The sequence below is a fragment of the Camponotus floridanus genome, unplaced genomic scaffold (assembly GCF_003227725.1).
Source record: "Camponotus floridanus strain SB8 unplaced genomic scaffold, Cflo_v7.5 scaffold112, whole genome shotgun sequence".
NCBI classification, from domain to species: domain Eukaryota; kingdom Metazoa; phylum Arthropoda; class Insecta; order Hymenoptera; family Formicidae; genus Camponotus; species Camponotus floridanus.
The window spans coordinates 555,626-568,541 of NW_020229229.1; the positions used below are offsets into that span (position 1 = coordinate 555,626).

General features: G+C 33.0%; 1 protein-coding gene across 3 annotated transcripts; it reads right to left on the reverse strand.

The window, feature by feature from the left end:
* Window positions 1-4,443: 4,443 nt before the first annotated feature.
* On the reverse strand, window positions 4,444-11,871 carry LOC105249564 (larval cuticle protein LCP-17). Of its 3 annotated transcripts, none has more exons than XM_011255124.3 (3): window positions 11,784-11,871; window positions 11,021-11,404; window positions 4,444-4,948 (listed from the first exon to the last, which is right to left on the reverse strand). In XM_011255124.3, exons 1-2 carry the CDS (start codon window positions 11,793-11,795, stop codon window positions 11,024-11,026), a joined length of 393 nt encoding a protein of 130 aa, XP_011253426.1. In that variant the 5' UTR covers window positions 11,796-11,871; the 3' UTR covers window positions 4,444-4,948; window positions 11,021-11,023. The 3 variants fall into 3 exon arrangements, with proteins under 3 accessions (XP_011253426.1, XP_025270411.1, XP_011253425.1); XM_025414626.1 differs by lacking the exon at window positions 4,444-4,948 and adding an exon at window positions 8,149-8,165; XM_011255123.2 differs by lacking the exon at window positions 4,444-4,948 and having other exon boundaries at window positions 10,443-11,404.
* Window positions 11,872-12,916: the final 1,045 nt, after the last annotated feature.

Below are 12,916 nucleotides of genomic sequence, written 5' to 3' on the forward strand. Positions count from 1 at the left end.
TTGGGATGTTTGAGATTGTCAGTATCCTTGATCAACTATGTTAATTTCTCCGCATAATCCCTTGTTTATATTTGTCTTTATAAAAAAAATACGGCTATCAAAAGATACAGCGAGATTAAGCATTTTGAAAAGTTAATCTAGGGATATGATGTAACATGAGGCTCTGTGCAACAATCAAGCTCCTCAATTCCAATAAAGTCATGGAAATATTGTTGAAATTAATTACGTTAATTAAAGTAGCAGCTTACGTCGGACAATCCCTTTTTCTCTTCTTCGAAGAGAAGAACTACTTTGGAAAAGTGGGGTGAAGACCGTCCATTTTCTCCGTACGATTATTGATCGTGGACATTACCGGCGAAGTATACCGATGTAACATTAGACAGAATCCGTCGGGGGAACAGTGAATAATGCCTCGATAGGCGTTAGTTTTCTTCTTTTACGGGAAATGTAAGAAGCACGTAGCGCGACAATAAATTTTCCCATGTCTCTAGAAATGCCAGCTGCTCACCGTGTAGCACCGCGTCGTGTACCTGCGTGATTCACAAAGTCACGTCATCGATATTTCCGAATGATTTTCTCGAGTGCGCATTTGCATTTACACGCCGCTTTAAAATGCATGAAAAACCACAATTAATTTAAAATAATTCGTTAATCGAAGGAAGGGAAGGAAACTAGGAAGGCGTGTGTGTGTTTCTCTTGAAAGTCGAGGACGTTTGACATGATAAATGCTAAAACGGCGTCTCTTGTTCATTGAATATTTTAACGTACCGCGGATGATAATGAAATGTCGGTTCAGTAAGTACAGTAATTTATAACGCGATATTTTCACGGTAATGTAATATTCACAAAATATTATGTAGAGATTATTCAACACACACATAATTATGCTACGAAAATAGTTACACATTATAATCAATAATAGATACACATTAAAATCAAAGTTGTTGATTGCAATTTTAAGATTTTATTAAGAGAAATATGAGAGAAAAGAGAATTTAATATACTTTTTAATTAATTTTAAAAATTAAATTTAAAAATTTCTCTAACAATATTAACAATATTGCATATTATAGAAAATTTAATAAAGTATTAGATATGAGAGAATAGTATAAATATTTTAAAAGAATATTTTGAAAAAAAATTGTGTTTCGTCTTGTTTTATTAATAAAAAGATTAGTTAATTTTTTATTTTGTATAGGAATCACTATATTTTTAGCCACGAACCCAAGATCTTTTGTGCAATAAGCGTTTGAAGCATAAGAGATATTAATTGAAAAGGAACGGATTGAACGGGTCGCTATCTGGTCGATCACGAGACGACCGTCTGGCGAATATAGGGGAAAGTTTGCGCGTTTGGGCTTTTAATTAGCTGTATTACATAACACGACCGCGGTGCGGAGGCAGCCACAAAGGATGTGCGAATAAATATCAGTCGTGAAAGCGGCTAACTGGGTAACGTTTGCTATCTTGCGATTTACGAGTACATCTCTCTTCAAGAGGTTACACCCCGAAGAAAATTTTCAAAGAGACACTGCGACATCTCATACGATTATGCATGTCGTTAATGCAATAAAAGTTTTTTATCATCAAGTTCACGCTCATCGCATCATTAATTTTTTATATTTCTGAGTAACATTTGCCACTTTATCTAATCGCTTGTTAACGCGTACATTAGTCTTTCGAGTCGTCATACCATGTCGCTTTATAGAAAAAGAAAAAAGAAAGAGAAATTCTATATGTGGTATTTATTACGTACATTTATTCTAAAGAAAACTTGTGTTATTATGGAAATTGTAATATGAATATAAAACTTACAACCACCCACACGAACAATATATTATGAATATTATAAATTAATGCTTTATTTAGATGATAAACTATCAACTTTTATATTTCCACGTACTTGTACCTTCCTCGAATATGCAATATGTCTCATTACTCATCATCAACATGAAGTATTTATAGTTGGCAAAACCTGCAATTGCGACTTCTCGAGCAATATGTCGCTTCGCTGACCAACATCGCGGACGATGCACTTCTCGATATCTCTCATTTTTTATTCACTTGACAGATCGAGCACCATCCCGATACGGATGTATCGCCGCTGGCTGTTCTTCCCATCCCTCTCCCCATCGTGCTGATTGTAATTTTATAATATAATCGCCATTTCCCCATATGACGAACGTGATAATGAGAAAGTTGTACCGTAACATTTCGTTACTTTAAAAAATGCCCCGGTCTCGTATCGCGTCCCTGATTCTCGTCGGTCGTACCGTAATAGATTGCGTTTTTAAGATTAATGTCTCCGGGATCTTTTCGTAAGATCTCTGAATCGTGGCTTATAAGGTACATCATCCTGGCGACCGTGATTCAAATACTTTCAGCGAAGTTTTCTAATATAAGGTATCTACCGCTTCACACATACAATTTTTATATTAGAAATTAAAATAATATAATAATATTGGAGAGTTAAATAAATCATTTTTTTGTTCTATGAAAAATTTTATAAATTTAGTTTTCTACATCTAAAAGTGAAAATTATATTCGATCTTGAATTTCTAAAGAAATTATTTTATAATTTATTTATATTTGATTATTTAACGCAATAAGATTTCTCTACAGTAAACTTTTAAAATTACAAAACGAATTGCGTGTTGATGTAATATCGAATGCTGCCAGGGCCTATGCAAGGATCGATTTTCATAACGACGATGGACACTGTCGAATATATGTTCTCGTCAAATGGGTACTCTTGCCAAATATTTTAATTGATGATTAAAAGACGTTCGAGCCGCACATGTGTCTCGTTATCGCGTGATTCACTCTTTTCTCCTCCTTTTTGGTCGACAATTTCGCGCTGAAAAATCACCTCTATATATATTAAATTAAGCGTTGAATCTTTTTTTTAATACTTTACTAGTGCAAACTAAATATAATTTTCTCGAATTTTTGAATATAATTATTTCAGCTAATTAATTGTATTTTAGAAATCTAATATTTTCATAAATTAAAAAAAGATATTGTTCAATTTTCTGAGAAATTTGTTTTATGATATTTTAGCAAAGTATATATTATTTTCATAACCTTCTTATTCTTTTTATGCATTGAAGTATGTTTGCAATTGATATATTTACAAATTGAGATATAATTCTGTAAAATAACATAGTCAGTGGAATAATCAATGATAAATAATTCTAATTAAGAATTTTATTTGAAAATAATTCTAATTGAAAATTTTGTTTTTGACAATAATTGTGACATTTCTCACAAGAATTTTTTAAACGCATCATTAAAATATTATAAATATTTTAGATACTTGAGTAACATCGTGCACTTTCGCGTCAGTCATTCAGCATGTAATAATATACTTTGTATACTCTAAACTTACGCAAGGATTTCACTAAATGATGCCTGAAATATCGAAAACTTAGCTATATGTGTATGCGCATATCCGAAAGGTTATTATATGTATATACGTAAGCGTATAATACTTGAACATACAACAACGACCACTGATGTAATCCTTCGAGCATTATCTCGTCTTCTAGCGAAAGAGAGAGAGAAAAAAAGAACACAGACACAAGAATGTACAGAATGATCAAATATAATTGCGTCACTATTGGCCATTTACGCGCTTATACTCTGCATGCACATGTGCTCATTTGATGCTGATATGTATTCCACGCAATCAGTAAAGTACACGCATAATCATTTTTCGCGATCTTTACAAACAATATAATTAAATTGACATTAACTGCGTTTTCCTAACCAGTCGGGAAATGCAAATCTTTCTCGCATATAATTTCTATATTTATGTGATCAGGATTAAAAATATCGATTTAGAAATTTCAGGCTGTACCAATCGTGTAAATCATAAAGCTAGCTTGAACATATTCTTTATGCAAGAAAATATATATATATATTTTTTTTTTTTCAATATAAAATATAATATGCTAGAAAATGTCATATACGAAAATTATTTTATGTTTAATTTGATTTATGAGATCGGGTCTGTCTCCGTTATATTAATCGAGCAAACCGGTCCTGTTGACCTGTCGATTTCCGGCGCCGCGTTTTTCGCACGAACAAACCTGCCGACAAGCTCACGAAACTAACAACGGTGCACGAAGTTATTGATCATTACTCGAAATGTCAACGATAAACGCAGCCACTTCGGCGCCAGGCACTTGGTTTCTTCTGCATGAACGTAAGCGGATAATTTGTATTGTGACCAGAGAAATGTCCTTCGCAGGTTCAAAGAAAAAATATACAAGTTATTCCAGAAACTCTAGTTTCAACAATAATTTTTTAACAATCAATATTTGATAAATATTATTTTTACCTAAAATAATTAAGATAATATTTCGACAAATATTATGTATATTTTATGTGAGGGATATCGACGATAAATAAGAATCAGCTAGTTTTATTTGAAATCTAAATATATGATACAAGCGTGAACACTAGAGACTCTTGTTTCGTTTCGTATAAAAACCAATTGCGATTCTCTCCTCGTGCGAATGTTTGCCTCATCCATTCACGCAGTCGTTCGGCTCTACGCTCGCTCCACGTGTCATCTCCTTTGCTCCATTCTGTCAATTTCGTCTTTCTCCGTCGTTTTTCTTTCGCGTAGCCTACAACGTAGCCGGCTTTCATTCAAGCGTGCATTCCTCAAGATGCGCCGCGAATGGTAGGCGCATCCGCGTGCAACCTTTCCTTTTCGACACGGCCTTAGGAACAGCCGGTGTGAGACGTGCCTCTATATTGCGACAACCAGTCGCCGTAGCTATATCGTTGCTATATACTTATAAGGCCGCGGATTGCAACGTGTTCCTATGCCAGATGATATTTCGAGTCTCTTGCGCGAGATGCATCTCCTCACATTTGAAACCTCGCAGATCCTTCGCCCTTAGTCATTGTGATCTGGATCCATCGAGACGTCTGATTGCTATAAAATATTATTTTAATACGGATCTTGTAATATATATAATTTTGTACTTAACAACATATATATATATATATATATATATATATATATTTATTTACTTATTTAATGGAGACAAATATATGTGCTTAATTTATCGTAAACAGAGAATTGATTTTGCAACAATAATTTCTCTATAAATCGATAATATTGTTTTGAAACATAGCAGACGTATTTAAAAAAATACCCATATATCACAATGATTCTTTCTATCATATATCATAATAATGTCTTTTTTTCAATTGTTGATATTTAACAAAAAAACTTAATATCAGTTATCAGTATGTTATGTAGTGGTTACTTTCTTGTCACTTAGTTGTTGCAATTATGGACGACACTTTAGTGTCACTATGAATAAAATATTTGAAGCGCAAGTAGCATATATAGTTATAATGTCAATTTAATTATGTTTTTTATTAATAATTATATTTTTTTGAAGTTTAATTAATTTCTACTTTATTTTGAAAACAAAGTTGATAAATTTTTATTGATAATGATTATGTCCATGTATTTATTTATCTTTATTATAAGTAATCAAAAATAAAAAATAAGGTTATTAAAAATATTAATATTATCAACAATATTATGTGCATTAGTTTTATATATTGGAGAAATAAAATAAAAGCTAGTTATTAATATTATATGTCATATCGTTATAAGAGTTACAATTCTTTTTATAACTTATTATTTGTAATCCAAATATAGAGTCTTAAGGTATCATTCTGAGTAACTGCATGAAATAAATTTATTAAATACGTTATAGATATGTACGTATTTATTATATTGTTATGAATGATTAATGAATTTCTTTACGTGTTATTTCTACTTTAACCTGAGGTAAATTGATAATTGGATTTTACGTCTATTTTATTTCTTTTCATGTTATTTCTCAAAGGTATAATTTAAAAATATTGTTTCAATGACTCATCGCGTGCTGAACATAATTACTCTAACAATAATGCTAATAATAATCCCGAGGTCTTGAAGCAGCGAGGCGGAAGTAATGGTGGTATAATTGCAAATTGATTTGTTGTTTTAAACTTGTAATTACTTGTTTAACAGCTTTAACATTTTTCGTTCAGAAAATTATGTAAGAAAATTGTTCGTCGGCCTTTTCAAAATATCCATAATTTCTCTGACGTTTCTGAGATGTGCCCGAGACAGTCGTGCAGATTTGTATCGAGGCGGGTGTCGCTCGGAGAAGAACAGTACTGTCTCACGAATATCAAACAGACCACCGTCGGGGGTTTAAAAGGCGTGCAAATACTGGGGAAGGAACAGCCGGTGTTCTCATGTTAATCGGACACCTTAAAAGTCGGTCGCGGGTCGTCTCGCCTCTCACGAGTTGTCAAAGTAATTTTCGCAGAATCTTCGCGCGCTCCTGCCTCTGGGAGAACATTCCGTTTGCGCGGGATGAAAGTAAAATTGAATTCGGCGTGTACACGTTACGTCTTCTCGCCTGCGGGCAGGCGCTCTCTTAGAACGTTCGTGGTATGTACTTATATGTCAAGGTCGCCTTCCACACACTCTTATACGTCGCGCATGTTGCCTCTTCTTCATTGGTTCACCAGAATAAGTTCACACGATAATTAGCGAGAGATTACTTTCAGAATATCAAAATGACGAGCCTTTGTAAATCTGATATATTATAATTGCTATCAATCAATTTATTCGTCTCGAAGGAATCTGTCATTAAATCTGAAGTCGATAATTCTGAAACAAACCCTGTATTATTAGCGAGAGACTTCTTTATTAAATACAATTTTCTTACGATCATTTTTTCGGGATTGGAATATTGGAAAAGACGAAAATTACAGTATTTTCTCTATTTTCACGACTGAATAATTCATGATTCATTATTCATACAATAATCGAACGATCCGTGATCTATGACATTATGTTGTAAGAGATGCGCGCGCGAGGATCGTCTCGTTTAATCACGTCGAGACGAAACTCCTATGTAAAAATCTAACGCTCGTAATTCTTTACGAGCATTGAAACACGTTCCATAATGCTTTCGGTGTAAAAGACTGTGAAACTGAAATTTATCAGCGACATAATTTCATGTCGAAATGTCACCATGTGGTCATTTAAATGATTAAATGTATGAAACTAGTATTTTTCACAAATTACAGTTATAAATAAAAAAAGATTATTTAAGAGAAAGAATATTTTATTTATATCCATTCTTAAAAAGGTATGTGTTAAATTGATACTCAAATATATATTAAAGTTTTCTCGAAACTTTTCAGTTTTATTGCTGCTTCTTTCCCATGATGCTCATTGGTTCTTTTAACTTATCAATTTTTGTGTCAATATTGGATCAACATTTTGTTGATTTTAATCGCTATATCTAACCAATTTAATCTCTATTAAAGATTTGTTGTCGATTAATTATCATTGCTAATATGTAAAATATAAAGATATAAAAGCGCCAACATTTTACATTTTTTAAGATCGTGCAAAGATCCTTTGTTTAATATTTATTTTAAAATATAACTTATTTTAATATAGTTTTATTTTACCATATATGCGTATGAAGAAACATATTTCAAGCAAGAATTATAAATCCGAAGTAGAAAAATATGAAATTGACGCGAATTTTGTTCTCCCAACACTTATCTCTCTCACAGCTTGTATATTTCAAAATGTAAAAAAAGGAGTCCATGGTGTTCAAGAAACTACATATGAAGACACGGCGATACGTTATGATATGTAATATGCACAAAAAATTACTAATTATAGTCTATAAACGAAAATAATTGAAGTGCATTTTATTTAAACATGTTTGACTTGTTGGTGCTACACAGTATCGGCATCATCATTTTCATCCCATCATCATTTTGTTATTTATTGTTTCTTAAGCGCACGATCGTGACTACATGATCGCGCAGGCCGATATGAGAATCAATCGGGATCATCGAAAAATCTATAACGAACACAAAAGAACACACTGAGATCGATGTCGTGACGAGGAAAACTTTCTCCTTGGCGAGGGTGCGATGTAACAAAAGAGAAATGACGAACGCGCGTACCTGGGAGGAACCGAGACTGGTAATCGAATCTGATAGTCTAATTATGTTAGTTGCATAACCATAGTGCTTGATTCAACATTGGAAATTAAAACTATTCACGAATATCGAACGAAATTATCTTGAGGATACCTGTTATGTTAAGCAATCTGAAAAGAGAGATACAATTAATTTTCTCAAATTAAAATAATTTTTGATTATATAAAAAAATAATATAAATAACGAAAAAAGATATTATTCAAGAAAACTTATTCTTTTATCACACATCCATAATAGAAAAAATTAAGTTAAAATATAAAATTAAATTAAATTAAATTTCAAAAAAAGTTTTTATATAATAATTTGTTCAAGATTTAGGCTTTTAAAGTTAGAATTCATTACTTTGTTATTTACTAAAAGAGATGCTATTGGATCGATCTTTGAAACCGTTTCGCCTGCGCAGCAATTCGATCTCTGAACCTCACGAATTGCGATGAAACGCGAGAAGGAGAACGTAGTGCACGGAGAATGATCGGGATCAGATCATATCTTTCGAACATGCAGCCAACTATTGTATTTACCGTCCGCGCGGAGGCGGGCTTTAGATTTGTGTAGAGATATTTCGCGCATTTAATTGGCGGTGCTAGACATTTATCGACAAGAAAACGGCTCTTACAATGAGATATTTGATAGTTGAGTAATGTGATTTCCACACGAACGACGATTGTTAAAGAATAATTGTCGTCTTGTTCTATATATAGAAAGCAAGAGAGAGAAATGATAAAATGAAATGTTGAATTAAAGGTCGATTGAACGAAATCGTTTCATTAATTTTTAAAGTTTTTTATTAAAGTAATTTATCTCGATTATATCATATCACGTATAGTAAAATATCTTATTTACTTCCTGAAGTAGTTACCTTATATCAGAAAACATGCATGACAATTAATCATGATGCAATTGAAGTTACCGTTCGGTATTCGAAATGTCGATCAAAGTCAACGTATCTAGAATTGTCAATCGCAAGTAGCAATTCGGTCGAGGCGTGATTTCGTGGCGGTAGCGTGAGAGATCTACGATGATCGGGCTAGCGATTAGATATTTCGAGGTGCATTCAATCGTTGCATCCGGCCTGATTGCGAGACTCGTATGCAGATTCCCGTACGGATATCACGGGATACAAGCTTGTAGAGATGTAGGCGATTTCGATTTGCCAGATCATAGAATACGAGATAAGAATTTATAGAAAAATTTAATGAAAAGAATTTATAGAAAAAAGAATATTATTTCGTTAATCGTGTTTGCAACATATTGTAATATATTTATATTCAAGATATGGCCATATGTGTATTTCTCTCACTATTGTTTCAAAATCAGTAATCGGCATACTATATAATGCAATATAGGAATAAACAAATTTATTAAATAGCCGAATTAGAAAAACTGGGTGGAGCGAATGCCACATTTTCCCGTCCAACGTAGATTCCTTAAAATATGCCCCGGGGGCAGAGTGATTTACGAGAGAAGAGACGTCAGAGTCCGAGATTGAAGAGGCTTGTCTTGCGCGAAAAATATTTTCAATTTAACGTAACAGAGAGACGAGAATCTTCCCGCCGCGCAATTTCGTACTATTATCCACGCTATTCCTTGAAGCGCGGCATCACCGACGAACTAGTGATTTAATCGTTCCGACCACGGAGATATACACGTTGAATATGGAAAATACCTTAGGAATAAATTAATCTCAAGGACCGCCTCCTCCCGAGTAATTTGTAATCGCGCGACGCTCATTTAATTAACACAACATCGTATTTTACGTTTCTATTAATGCAAATGTAGAAGCACTAGTCTCTGTCTTTCTCTTTCTCTTTCTCTGTCTTTCTCTCTCTTACGTTGCCAGATCGATACGCGATTTTGCGACACAGTACATTTATTAATACGCAGGCATCTCTCGTCCTTTTTCGGCGCGAGACGCACCATTGTCCTCGAACGTGGCATAAGCGAGCTTCTGAATGTAACGGACACCGGCTAATGCGATGTCGTAATTCTCGTTTTTATACTCACGGCACGTCCCGCCGTAAGATGCGCGCATTTATCTTATTTAAATCGCATGCTTTTGTGTATCCGCGAGGATACGTGCCACACGAAGATTGTGTCGCGTTTTGGATTAGCACGTGCTCCGTTCCTAGAATATTGCTCGCCCAGAGAGTACTATTTCTCAGCCGGAATTGCGAAAATCTATTTTCGAGGATATCTTTAAACAGAATAATTCAGTAATTGTATAATAATAAATACACGATGCGAATAAAAAATTCGATGCAAATTTTTCGCAGAAATTCTCTTCGAAAAATTTAGTAATAGTAAATTACGCAATAATTAAAAATGTAGCTGAAAAATATACATATAAACGACGCTAAATTTTGCGTATTACGAGATATGTTTGATAGCGCTGACAATTATGTCAAAGTCTCCCACTATTTCGCCACGTTCATTATTACGTCATCTACACATGCGGCCCGTTATTAAATATCGCTTCGTGTCATCCGCGAACTAGCCAACCGAATTCATTTCATCGATGTATTCAAATCACGAGCTATTTGATGTTTTAATAAACGAAACATCCATGATGCGTTTATGGCACAATAAAATCGAATGAATAAAATCTCTCCATCGAATAAAAACGCGTAACTAAATTTTCAGCATTTTTATTTCATCTCTAGGAGCAATACTTAATATAAACATTGTCGTCGCAATGATTCTTTGCACGCGCTGCAGGATTTCTTAATTAACACAATAGTACTAATTAGTACTAATTTCGCATTCTGAAATGACATTCTTCGCAACGCGAAAGGAATTTATCTTATGCAAAACTCGTATGATATATATGTAAATGTTAGAAAATGAAACATAAAGATTGTGATATAAACATGTAACTTCAATGAACTTAATTTTCAACATTATAAATTAATGAGAATTTTGAATTCACACATTTTGAATAATTAACGATCTGAACATAATAATAAACCTTTTATAAGTTGTCCTCCTCGGGATGCTGGGCGATGTATTCCAAAGCTTTTAGGATACCGGAGGGGATCTTAGGCGTCGTCGGCAGATGATCACCCTTAGGCTGGAAACCGTTTTCGTCGGCGACATAGCTCAGGGCAACGGATTTGCCATCGGGATTAGGATAACTGAAGGATCCCTGAACATGAACAATGTCTTCTTTGCCATTTTCAGTTTTCACGATCTGACCTTCTTCTTGCACATGAATGCCGTTTCCGGTCTCGTAATTATAGTTGTACGAACCGTCCGAATTTGGTCCGTAAATATTCAAAGTCAAGCTGGTCTTTGTCTCTGGTTTCAGTGGAGAAAGCGCAAACACTGCGGACACGCAGAAAAGTATGGCGATCTGGAAAAAATATTCTACGATTAAGCCAGGATGAAAGATTGAATGAATTAGACAGTTGAAATATATATCCCAAATAATATTTCAAAAATGTTCAAAATTCAAGTTTTACATTATTATACTTAACTCCTATTGTAACTCCTTATAATCAATGTATGATATTAATTTGAGTCATATAATATTAATTTTGTTTCAAACTTAATAATCTGAGACTAAAAATATTACAAGTTACATGTGCATAGGATAGTTCCTTTTAGCTTTATGAACAATCCGATATTCTTTAAATTAAAAATACAGAAAAATATAAAAAAAATCATAAAAATGCGAATAATTGTGTGGATTAATAATTCTCTATTAATTTTATTAAGTACATAAGACTTACTAAAGTATTCATGATGCTGATCGTGGCTGTTTATAAAATGGAAAAATTGAAGAGGCGCCTTTTATATATAGTATTGCCGAAGGATCACCTTGCTAAGGTGTGAGGATTCTCCTTCTCATTGATATATTTTTAGCCAGTGTATGTTGTCACACATTGACATATGTATGCTGTAACACATTTGATTTGTGGGAACGTAAAGCAAGATGAGTGTAAAAATAGCAACATAAAAATGAAATCTTTAATGCAATATTGATATTTATCAAATATTGATTTTATTCGAAATTAAAATAATATATGTAATACTTAGAAATATTGGAGACTAGTTTGAAAATTTTATTGTTTGAAATTTTTAAGCTTTTCTTCTGTTTAGTTTTATGATTAATCATGATTTTCTTATTTGTTATAAAAATTAATAATAAATAATCTCTCTTTTTTCTCTTTTTCTTCTTTTCAATAAAATTTTGTTAATATTTATTATCTTTTCCTGCGAAATTTCTTATACGTATTCCGCATGCTATACATGTTCACAAAGTAAGCACGTATGGTATGCGTTTACCTAAGGCTAACAAAATTCAAGATCAGTTTAGTCAAGAGAGCTTTAAGATATGGACATATTTGTAGATAAATTAAATTTGTAGATAATCTATTCTTTACACAAAAATTAATCAAAGACTATTTCATAAAATTAAAATATAAATTTTTTATTAAAGAATTTGAAGAACAAGTTCTTTCTTACAAAAAAGTATTAAATCCATATATGTAGTAAGAGAGCGTTTGAAAGATAGCTTCTCTCTTACATCGGATAAATATTGTGCTGCAAAATATTAAAGGTAACAAGGTAAACATTGTCAAGCAAACATGTTGGTCACAAAGGATTATCCTTCGTACATATGTTTCAAAGAAATAAAAATTCTCTCTACGCTAAGTCGATTGTAAATTTTTCTTGGTGTTGGTTGGGACGTGGAATTTCCTAATACGGTATACGTTTTGGCTGCTTTTCGTTGACCCGATGATCTCGTTATGTGAATTTTCATTACATTATGTGCGTTATAAATTCAGCCAACGTGTAACAAATTCGCGGAGCCTTGGGACAACGCAAACCGAATACGAAAATTTATTTATCATTTATCCTG